The sequence below is a fragment of the Cimex lectularius genome, unplaced genomic scaffold (genome assembly GCF_000648675.2).
Source record: "Cimex lectularius strain Harlan isolate CLEC.00 unplaced genomic scaffold, Clec_2.1 scaffold253, whole genome shotgun sequence".
In the NCBI taxonomy this organism is placed as follows: Eukaryota; Metazoa; Arthropoda; class Insecta; order Hemiptera; family Cimicidae; genus Cimex; species Cimex lectularius.
The window spans coordinates 290,601-302,703 of record NW_019392814.1 but is presented as its reverse complement, the minus strand read 5'-3'; the positions used below and the strand labels follow the sequence as shown (position 1 = coordinate 302,703).

Here is a 12,103-nt window from a genome sequence, read left to right as displayed (position 1 = left end):
AAAAAAACGTTTTAAAGACATTTTTTCCATAGGACTTGGAATCTGTGGGCTACTGGTATTTAAATAAAGGTGTTTACTCAAAGCAAGATGGCACTAAATTGGCAAAGAACGGCAGAAATTTAGGAAAACTGCCCCCTGTTTTTCCAAATGGGTGGTTCATGATTGCCGAGTCATCCGACATAGCTGTAAATCAAGTACTTCATATTTCAGCATTGGGTAAGTAGACATTTCTCTTCTTCTGCTTAAAAATTCAAAAATCGAAACTTTTATTCATATAGAATATCTATATGGAAAAGTCTCAAATAGAATATATTTCTGCACTTCGCATTTACAAAACAAACCTATAAAATTTAAACATAAGCATGTGTATATTTATTGAACTGATTGAAGCTGGATCGCTTTACTCGGCCTGTCTACTCTTGCGGATTTACAAGTCATAAGATTTTTAGCTTTGTGCTATCTTCAGTAAGAAACTCAGTTTAGTAAGTTGAAAGATACATCCAAAACAAGTATAAGTGGACGTGTAAACCAGTGAGAATAGGCAGACCCAGTAAAGTGATAAGTTCATCATGTGTTCATCTACTCACTCTTAGATCAACAAACACAACCAACATTAACAAGTAACAGATAATCTAGCTAATTGACTAATCTCCTAAAAGCATATAAGAAATGTTTAATGAATTTGGATTCAACGATCAGTTACATTGTCTTCAAAATTGGTCTGTTAGGTGGAGAAACCGTAGCTGGACTGTTAGTCAGTTATCCAGGACTGTCTTCCTCTGGTTTTACCCCAGATATGTTTCAGCATTTCACCATCTAGGTCAAATAGTAGAAAAGGACATGATTGACACACACTTAGTCAAATGATGATGGCACAATGCCAGAATGCATCTACCCCCCCCCCCCAAAAAAACTTATTGGTGTGTGGTTTTTTAGTGACCATTAATTAATGATTATTTGGAGATCATGAGATGCGGTCTGGTGTACGAAGGTTTAGAAAAACATTTTCTTTATCGTGCCAACGTTTCGATCTTTATTGAGATCATCTTCAGAGCTCAAAGTGCAAAGGACACTCTCAACACAACACAATAATGACACATCTACACAGAAAATAAACCCCCTGAAGTTGATCTCAAGAAACATTGGCATAATAAAGAAAATGGTTTTTTTTAAACCTACGTCACACCAGACCGCACCTCACGATCTCCAAATAATCATTATTATTAATTATTACATACATTACAATATATTACATATGTACATTATTATTAATTATTAATTATCTTTGAGAACAACTTTTAAGATTTTATATATTAATCTTGGATTCAATGTACAACTTCTTCTTACATCCTAAGTTGATGAAAAATAATGCTCTTAACTTTTTTGCATGCTGAATGCATTAAAATGTTTGTATTTCTTAGGAGAAAACTTTGTTTTGTTTCGTTCTGCTGATAGGCAATGTCATGTACTTGACGCCTATTGCCCCCATCTAGGCGCCAATATGGGCATTGGTGGAAAAGTACACGGGGACTGCATCGAATGTCCTTTTCATCAGTGGAGGTTCAGCGGCATAACTGGAAAATGCATATCAGTGCCGTACTCTAGCAAAGGTAAATATTTCAATCTTATAAATCAATAAAATATAGTAGAAATTAAACAAATTCAGTTGGACTTTTCAGTGCCAAATTTTGCTGAAGTGAAATGCTGGAATGTTCATGAGATTAACGATATGATTTTTGTTTGGTACCATTCTGAAGATGAGCCCCCAACATGGTACCCAAACTCAGTAGATAGTATCGAAAATAGGAAGTTCATTTACAGAGGAAGAAACCAGTTCTTGGTCAATTGCCATATCCAGGTATTTCTTTGTTATTGAGGATGTTCTTTTACTCAACACCAGGCACAAGCCAGTTAAGTTTTTTACTTACAGTGAGTCAAAAACATTAGTACACCCCACATTTTCCTTAAATCTCACAAATATAAATATTTATTGTTTCTTACTAAATTTCAATCCGAAATAAACACAACCAAGAATGAACATCATTATTCTAAATTATTTTTTGACCAGTTTAGTAGTAATAATGGCTAAAATACAAGAGCATTGTGTGTCATTACGCATTCGTGTTGTTAGTTAATTGCGTTTTAGTAGATAAAGTCATCCTGAAATTGCAAATCAACTAGATATGAACACAGAATAAACAGAAACACAATAAAAAAGAACAATGAGATGGGTTCAGTCCTAAACAAATGACGTTCTGGGTGGCCACAAAAGTTTTCTTAAAGAGAAATAAGGAGAATCCACAAAACAATGGCAAAAACACCCTCTAGCTTATCTAAAGAAGTTGCATCTTACTTCTACACAACTTTTAGCATCCTGACAGTAAGGGATATAATTCACAGTTTTAATTATTATGTCAGAGTTCAAAGAAAGAAACCATTTATCAGTGAAGTCAATCCCAAAAAAACTCTTAAGTTCGCAAAAATTCCTATATAAATTAATTATTAGAATATTAGGGAACATGTTTTCAGATGAAAGCAAGTACTACAGAAATCCAAATACTGCTTTGAAAAGAATAATGTCAGGCTAACGGTGAAACACGGTGGGAACCTGAGGCTGCATGTCATGAAATGGTGTTGGAAATCTAAATTGGATCAAAGGTATTATGAACGCAGACAAGTATGTTGTCATTTGCATCATAAGTTGGACAGCAGTGTTGAAAAGATAGTGATCAGGGGGGGGGGGACAAATTTATCTTTCAGCAAGTTAATGATCTGACGCATACTACCAATAAAATGAAGGAATGGTTATTTTATAATGTTTGGAAACAAATCAAAACTCAATTGCAATCACCGGATATAAATCCCATAAAGCATTTGTGGTACTTGTTAAACTTAAAGGTAAGAAAAATGAATTTTCTTCAAAACATCAGCTACAAACTGATGTATTACCAGAATGGGATCAAATTAGACCTGAAATAACCCACAACCTTATATCTTTGATGTTGCAAACATTTCAGGCCATAATTGATGCATGCTAACAAAATATTAAAGTGTAAATAAAATTTAGTTTTAAAAAGGTTTCTAATGTCCCAATACTTTTTTGACTCTTGCAATTCCTACTGTCATTTATTATTTTTATCTATATTATAATTTTTATAATTCGCTCAATTTATTGCCACCAAAAAATACTAGTTTTTAAATAAATTTAGTATCAGACAATTAACCATTATATTTTTGGGATTTAAAAAAAATGTGGTTGCCAATACCTTTTGACCCACTGTACGTTGTCTTTGTAGAGGGAAAAATTTAATTTAGTGTGTAAAACTGCTAAGACAAGTGTTTATGTTTGAACATTTATTTATTTGATCATTCAAGTTTGACAGTTATAAATGTGTTGTTTTTCTTTTTTCTCTGTTGTGTTCTTGGTTTTGTGTAATTGTATACTTAAATAATTTGTGATTTTGTAGATATATCTTTATTTAGTTCTGTCTCCTTATTTCAGGTCAATTAAAACAAAAGCTTTATTGCTTTCAGTGCAATTGTACACCATTCTCTATTAATCTACATGACAACAATGTCTTCTTTTAATTTTATCATTATGTATTCATGCAATAATGAATGTAGAATGAAATACATTTTTACTACATATTATTACTGGAAAAATATCCAAATGATTATTTTTCCTATTTTATACGAGTTATAAACAGATGTATCAAAGCTATTTTTTCCTTTTAAGGATATTCCTGAAAATGGTAGTGACTTATGGCATTTTAATGCTGTCCATGGAGCTTCAATGCTGACAGGCAGTGACATCCATCAAACAGAAGCCACTTGGTGTAAATTCTTTCGCCACAACTGGAGCGCAGAATGGGAACCTGGCGGTGAACCTAGTATGAAGCATATTGGTTTTGGTAAACTTTCACATTTCATCAGTCTTTTTGGAAAGATTAAATTAGCATCATTGACTGTGGATATAGAACAGGTAAATCAACCTGAAATCAATACAAATTTTATAATGCTTTATATGTTAATGATTATTTTGTAGATTGGCCCGGGTTATGTGATTATGCGTATGCACACTACTATTGGACCAATGGTCATTTTACAAGCTGTAACTCCTGTTGAGCCGATGATACAGAAAGTGGTTCATAGATTCTATTGCCCCATTTATCTCGCTTTGTATGCTACATTAACTCTAGTGGCTGAGAGTATAATGGTAGGTAAAATTCTAAAAACATTCATATATTTTTGTCCCATAAGTTTAAATGCATATTCTTGAAGGTTGAAAGAGATATTATGATATGGAACCACAAAAAATTCATCGAGAACCCTTTACTCCTGAAGGAGGACAAAACTGTGGCCAAATATCGTCGGTGGTTTAACCAGTTTTACTCAGAACATAGTCCTCTTTTTAATACAAAAAAACAATGTTTAGACTGGTGATTTTTAAAATAGTTTGTTAGTTTATTAATATTTATTTAAATTTGTATAATAATATTAAAGATTTATTTTAGTTTACTTTGTAGCTCTATTTGTTTTTCTTAAGCGAGTATTCAGATATTAGACCAATATAAGTCAGCATACCGCAAGGGACCGTTTTAAATCCCATTTATACTGCTGATTTGGCTCTAGGTTCCATCACCACAATTTTTTCTAATAACCACATTCCTATTCAAGTGATCTCCTACATCCAAGAACATCTTGTGTTTAACAAAGAGTGTGAACAAGACTGAACGAAGAAAACTGTACATAGTTGTTGTATTCTTGTATAACGGAAATAGAGGGGGGAAAAGAATGAAACTGCTCGATAAGAACTGCACTTGTTGAAGTTCAAAATGGACTCCATCTTTTATTTCTATTTTCATTGTCTTTACAAAATAGATGATTAATGGTAGAAAATCCTACACTGTTGCCCATGAAATTATTGTAGCATTGGTACAATAACAGTTTAAAATTACATTGAAAAAACAGTCTTGCCCTAAACTGTATATCCAAAACAAGAAGCTACTTACTCTACACAATGAAGATACTTAGCACTATACCTAGACAGCAGACTGATATGTAATCCTACACAAGATGTAATAGACAACAAAACACTTACTCTTTGGCCATGGAACACGTGTTGACAAAATCACCCCTGGCAGTAGTCGACAGGTAGTTGACTTTTTCATTTCAAATGGCCCCACACCATTCTAACCTATTAGAATCCCTTCATTTATTTGCCACCAATATGGAGAAAGGTTCAAGTTAAGTGTTTTCACCTCCACCTTCGTTTTCAAAAACATATAGATATTTTTCAGCCAGATTTCCCTCCAACTAATCAATAAGTCACTTTTTTGTTTAATGTAGATAGCATTCATAATCATAGGCATGTAAATATTCCTAATAATTAGTTTAAAAAGTTGAAAAAATAAATAAAAATCATTTTTTATGCTTAAAAGGTTTTACATATTTTTAAGCTTGAATCAATGTAAATGAGCCTCTTATTGTTTTAACATTTCAAATACTCTTTACTCTTTAAAATAAGGCATTTTTATTCTTTTTTGAAAAGTTTTACAAGATATTTTTATGCTTAATATTACCCAAATAGAAGCACTTGTTTTTTTATTTACTTATTACCACCATAAGCATATAACAATAAAAAAATGTTTTACATAAATAAATTTTCCAGAAAAAAAACATTTAGACAACAATGGGACAATAAACAAAAATCGGTGATTCGTTTGGCATTTGCCCAAAAGCGATTCTCGCCTGGTGGCTTAATTGATGATAGGTGTTGCGTCTGTTGAAAGCAAATGTACCGCCGTTCAAACAGAAAGGCACGACCCCAATTTCAGGTATATTTTTGCCCTAGTAAAAAGAAAATATAGCGAAAAATAAAGTAATAAATTATAAAATGCATTTTAGCTATGCAATCATGTTTGATGATTAAAAAACTTATTGCCAACTATGCGTCGACATCAGCATCACGTAAAGAAGGTAAAGACATTTAGGTTAGGTGGATGTTGACAATGTGTCGCATGTTGGTTTTTAATTAAATTGAAAAAAAAATTGGGGAAATAGTCACAATATGTACATAGAAGTATAAAAAATAAAAAAATTATGAGCACAGAAAAAGACAAATGACATCTTAGATATGTAGCAGCCTCTGTGTGTAGCAGTGAATGTGTTAGCAGATGACTTTTAAGAATGAAATCTGTTTAAACTTAACTAAACTTACACAAGATATTACTGTGACCACCTTCCACATACGAGTGGAACTTTGAGGTTCTGCCAAGCCATCCAGCATAACACACATCCAATATTGGCAAACAAAACTCCTAGAACAAAACGTAAAAGCGCCTTACTACGTCTCTCACCTTCTCAGCAACTTCAACATTCCCATTGTCAGCGAACTGTTCTGTTGCTCCTTCTAATAGGTTTACACCAACCATTCAACCTACTACCAAAGCCTGCTCTATGCTTTCCCATCCTGAGAACTCTGAATTAGAATTGACTCCCTGTCAGCAAAAGACACATCAAGGCATATGTGGACAAACTGTTAAATTTATCTTCCATAAATTAAATGGAAATCTTCAGTCACTACTTGTTATCTAGAAGAAGTTTCTTGACAAAGGAATACTTTTTACTATCGTCTGTTTTCTCATTACCTTACAATATTACATTTTAAATCAACATATTGTGTATATGTTACTCAGTCATTACTGGTTTTTGAATAAAAATGAAATAATATAAAACCTCGCAAACCTTAAATTGAAACTGTTAACAGCTAAGTCAATTCAGCACTCAACGCATGCAGGTTCGAACCCATTCAGATTCACATTCATTCTTAAATACATTCACTCCTATTTACATACCATTCATTTGATTAGGGTGATGGAGTACTCGATATTCCTCCATCACCCTTTACACATATTATACAACTAGCCTGATTGAGGATTGATAGGGTCCTCGATATTCCAACATCGACCTTCTCACATCACACATTCATGCTAATAAATATATTTACTCTCAACACAACCTTTAGACATACCATACAACTAACCTAATTGAGGCTCGATGGGGTACTCGATATTCCACCATCGATCCTCTCAAATCACACATTCATGCTAATAAATACATTCACTCTCAACACAAACTAGGTATACACAACTATTATTACTATATACAATAGAACAATCCGGTTTCCTCCAAGAATCAGAACAGGGGACGTAAATAATTGCTGATACGCACAAGCACAATTCACAAATCTGTTGGCATTCCTGCATGCTCTTTGTATGGAACCAAGGAATTGCACGCTTCAATTTGGTGAAACACATCGAACAACCTTTCTCTGCATGCTGGGACACATGTGTCCATGCATCAACCTCACATGGCATATTTTAATTGGGTGAGGATGACCCTTCTTCTATGAGTCAGATCCTCCAAGGGCCACCCATCAACAGTGCTCTTGATGCCCCTCAGCTTCTCTGTCGATCCAGCCCATTGACGCTGCCACTTTCTTTTAATAATGTTTCTTATTGCATTCTTAGCATCAGAATACCGGATCACGGTGGCTAAGTAAGGAGATTGGGATATCCTGACCTTAGCCGCCTCGTCCGCCCTTTCGTTCCCCTCCAGACCTATGTGTCAAAGTACCCAGACAATAACCACCATTTTGTGTACATGCCATTTCGTGGTATCTCTCCAACAAAACCATTACGAGAGGGTCGATGAAAAACCTGTCACGGACCGCATTGACCATGCTGAGGGAGTCGGTGCAGACTAGGTAGGCAGAGCCACTATTTTCTCGAATCACCCCAAGTGCATGCCAAATCGGATACAGTTTGCCAGGTAAAAGCTACAGTGCGGTGGTAGTGACCACACAGTGGTCCTTGGGGTACACAATGATGAACTAAGGATGATTTTGTTATTCCATTCTTCTATTTAATACACTGAAATCTGTTCAATAGGTATTTTTTATAAAAATTGTGAGCAAAACCCCACATATCATAAGCAATCAGCTTACCTAAAAGAATTTCACTTCATGTAATGCCTTACTTAAGTCATTTGTGATTATCTGGACAGTTTTATCATTTTCCAAAGCTAAGTGCAAATTTTACAAATTATATTAACACTTCCATTATCCTAATGTTTTTCCTATAACCCCAAGAGCCAAACTTGATACCAAAAAGTCAGTGAGTCATGTTTTAAAAGCCTAATTATCTTAGAACATGATTGGGGTTAGTGTTACATGGCGATAACTATAAGCACTGTGTTTATCACTTTTTTCTTTATAGATTGGGATAACCATGCATAGTTTCAGTTCTTCAGGAGAGCAAGACAAACAGGGAATACTAAAGAATGCAGTAAAATCCTAAAATAAAACAGTAGGGAGATCAAAAGAGCAAAACAAAAAGTTGAAACTAACAACAAGAAGAAGGCAAAGAAGTTGTAACATCACTGAAGCAAAGAGAATCCACAAAACCCTTGCCAAAGACCCTATAAACCCCATTGTAACTCTAAAAAACCAGTTCGAAAACACATACAACCGGAAAGGAAACATTACAAATGCTAATAAGTATACACTTTGCGGAATCAAAAAATTATTACCAATCTGACATTCTAAAACATAAGAAACAATACTTAACCCGTCAAAGGTCACAACACTAGAAGGGAAGAGTGGCAAATAACCGAAACAGAATTACCTATGAAAAAATTGAATGGGCCATTGACAACTTCAAATTCAAGCCCATTCAAATCTCCAGGAACAGACAGGATATACCCAGGAAAAATAACACTAATCCCTCTACTTGTAAAAATATACAGAAGGTGCATGGCAATGTGATACATCCCAAGCATATGGGGAACTATAAAAGTAATTTTTATTCCTAAGGTAACATGGAAAACTACAAAGATGCAAAATCATATAGACCGATCAGTCTAACTCCTTTCTACTTAAAACACTCAAAAAGCCAGTTGAAAAACATATAAAGGGCAGCTCTCTAAAAGAAAAACCCCTACATAAATAGCAACATGCCCACCAGGATGGAAATCCTATGAATCAGCACTACACCAAATCACGATACAAATAGAGGATTCACTGAATAACCAAGAAACAGCATTAGGAACCTTCTTGGACATTGAAGGAGCATTTGATAATCCTTTTGAATCAATGGTTACATCACTTAAACAGTAAAGAACTGACAAAACCTGCTGCACATGGACAGAAGCAATGCTAAAAAGGATAAATGTGCAGGCCTCCACATTCCACAAAAAGGTAAAAGCAGTGGTGGCAAAAGGGATCTTGCCTCTGTTGTGGAATGTGGGAGTGGATGACGTTATATGCAAACTAAATGAAAGCGGAATCTATACCCAAGGCTATGCAGATGGCATTGTCATACTAGTCAGAGGAAAATTTGATTCAACTTTAGAAGTGCTCACCCAAAGAGCAATAAACATTAGAACAATGGTGTTTATAATGGGGACTTAAAGCAAACTACTTTAATTGCTTTCACCAAGAAAATAAACATATAAATACAAGGCCTTTGTTTCTATAAGCTGCAGCTAAAAAGTGAAGTTAAATACCTAGGAATAATCTGATAAAATATTAACCTGGAACCCTTACCTGCAGCATACCGTAACAAAAGGTAAAATATTGTTAATGACAATAAAAAGAACCCGAGGCAAATCTTGGGGATTAAAACTGAAAATGGCCCACCTGCTATACACGGCAGTAATAAGACTCAAAATAACCTATGGATCACTAACCTGATGGCCAAAGCTCAACAAAAACTAGCTCCCCAAACACTAGGCAGCATACAAAGATTAGCAACCCTATGTATCACAGGGGCAATGAGAACAACTCCTAAAAGTGCACTAGAAACTCTGCTAAACCTACCTCCACTGGAAATATATAAAACAATCAAATTGGATCAGAACTAAACAATTCAGACACACAACAATGATTAATAAGATCAGACACCTTTCTTAGAAATGGGGACTGACTAAATGATCCTGGAAATATTCTTTACAACATCCTATAAAGAGGAGGAAAATTTCAGGAGAGCAGGGAGGATGAAGACGTTTGTCATTTTATTGCTTTGTGCCCTATCCTAACTTAATATCAGTTACTTTATTTTAATAAACATATATTGAAATTTATGGAGTTTATTGAATATTACATGGAAGGAACTTAGGTTGTGTAGTTGAATGCTGTATGAATGCTTGGCAGTTCAGATAAAACTTAGTAATTGAATTTAACTTCTAATATACCTAAATAAGTATTTGTTAATGGCTATTTTATTAAAATGTCTTCAATGTAATTTTAGATTAATGTTTTGTGTACTTAGATTTGTCTACATATGTAGAAAATTTACTTTTTTGGCAGTTGATTTTAATTTTATTCTATTTGCAGTTCATCATTATTTTTATTTTCCTTTATTCCTGTGAAAATGATTGTTTTGCTTTTTATTGTAAGACAACCCCTCAAACAGCCTCAATGGCTATGTCTATCTAGCATATGGAATAAAGAAAGAAATGTAAAATATTGTATTTGTTAATAGAGACTATTATTATAGCATTATTAACTCAGGAGAGCATCAGATACAATGAATGTGTATACAGATGGCTCCAGAACAAACAAAGGAACCGGATCAGGCGTTTTCTGTACAAGCCCAAAATATGAGCAATCAAACTTATTAGGAAAGTACCCTTTGGTCTTTCAAGCAGAAATATAAGCCATCAATGCTTGTGACCTAGAAAATCTTAAAAGAGGTTACCCTGGCAAAAAATCCTTTTATGTTCGCATAACCAAGCAAATATTAAAACATTAGAATGTAAAAACATCACAACAGAATTAGTCAGTGAATGCATCCAAAATCTCCAAAAATCTAGGGAAACACAACAACCTGATTTCTTGGATTCTTGGTTGCCAGGACACAAAGGGATGTTGAATAACAAAGAGGAGGCCACTGCAAGATCATACATAGGCCCCGAACCTATACTTGGGATAACAAAAACAAATACAGAATCCACCCTCACAGATCGGAACCAAATAAAACAAAAGGAGAAGTGGGTAAACTTTGGAGCACTAAACACATTAAACTTATGCTAAAACAACCCTCACCAAGACTGGCAAACCCACAGCACAATTGGAGAGGGTCAGACTCAGAGGAGTGATAGTACTGGACTTTAACCAGTCAATGATCTGATCTGATAAAACATCTACATAAGCCACCCATATCATCTACAAATGTGGCTCAATGGACCTACATAACCTAAGAAAAACCAGGGAGAGAAATTGTAGCAACAACAGTCAATGACCACTTCTGAGAAGAAGGATTAAGTCGATGCACTGAACTAGATTTAGGGAGGTACAATAAGTCCAAAGGCTGCAGTGATGACCTTGCTTCTTAATATCCATCATCATCATCACCATCAGTTCTTCAGAGAATTCAAGAAAACAAATTAATAACTAATTTTAGGCACCCACATGCCTAAAAAAATCAACTACGTTAGATTTTCTAAGATTGTTGAATATATATTTTGGTTCCTGTTCTGTAACAAGTTTTAAAAATATACTCTTTGTCTAATGCCATCCGATATGAGAAGTGTCCTCAAGAATGGCAGTGAGTCTTTGGGTCTCCTATTTCGATTTCTGGAGGAAACTGGGGTAAGTCTGTATGTAGATATTTTATTTATTTATTGCAGGTAACCTTAATGTTGTATATATACTAAGTTTGGGGTTACATCTTTTCACTGTTTAGTGAAAATGTATTTATATTCATAAATGTGTGTAGTAAAAGAGCATCGTTAGCGAAACAACAAGTATCCATTGTCCCTCAATTTGAACATAAACTCGCTTGTACAAATTCCAGACAAAAGGAAGAAAGAACAAGGAAATAATATTAACAATATTTAATAAGTAATCAGATCATTTTTTAATTATTATTTTTTATTTAATAATAATTATTTTGAGTTTAAATTGCAATTGTGTAAACTGATTGCAATAAATAATATGATTGATTGATACAAGAATTAATAGCTGAGACTCAATACATAATAGGAAATAGTCATCAAGTAAATAATACACAACCTTTTGGGAAGAATTGCATGTATTTAC

The 12,103-nt window shown here is 34.2% G+C and overlaps 1 protein-coding gene across 12 annotated transcripts in view; it reads left to right on the top strand.

Annotated features, from left to right (window-relative positions):
* Nucleotides 1-7,035, top strand: part of LOC106673050 (cholesterol 7-desaturase) — a 43,007-nt gene extending 35,972 nt beyond the window's left edge. For 9 of the 12 annotated variants that reach the window (XM_024228361.1, XM_014404974.2, XM_024228360.1 and 6 more), the window contains 6 exons: nucleotides 33-216; nucleotides 1,422-1,610; nucleotides 1,680-1,858; nucleotides 3,737-3,982; nucleotides 4,046-4,216; nucleotides 4,282-4,458. In XM_024228361.1, the coding sequence (XP_024084129.1) occupies nucleotides 33-216; nucleotides 1,422-1,610; nucleotides 1,680-1,858; nucleotides 3,737-3,982; nucleotides 4,046-4,216; nucleotides 4,282-4,443 (1,131 nt within the window). In that variant the 3' untranslated portion in view covers nucleotides 4,444-4,458. Of the gene's footprint in view, nucleotides 1-32; nucleotides 217-1,421; nucleotides 1,611-1,679; nucleotides 1,859-3,736; nucleotides 3,983-4,045; nucleotides 4,217-4,281; nucleotides 4,459-5,671; nucleotides 5,838-5,907 lie in introns of those variants that run through there. The other 3 variants (XR_002910555.1, XM_024228364.1, XM_024228363.1) reach the window with 3 other exon arrangements.
* Nucleotides 7,036-12,103: the final 5,068 nt, after the last annotated feature.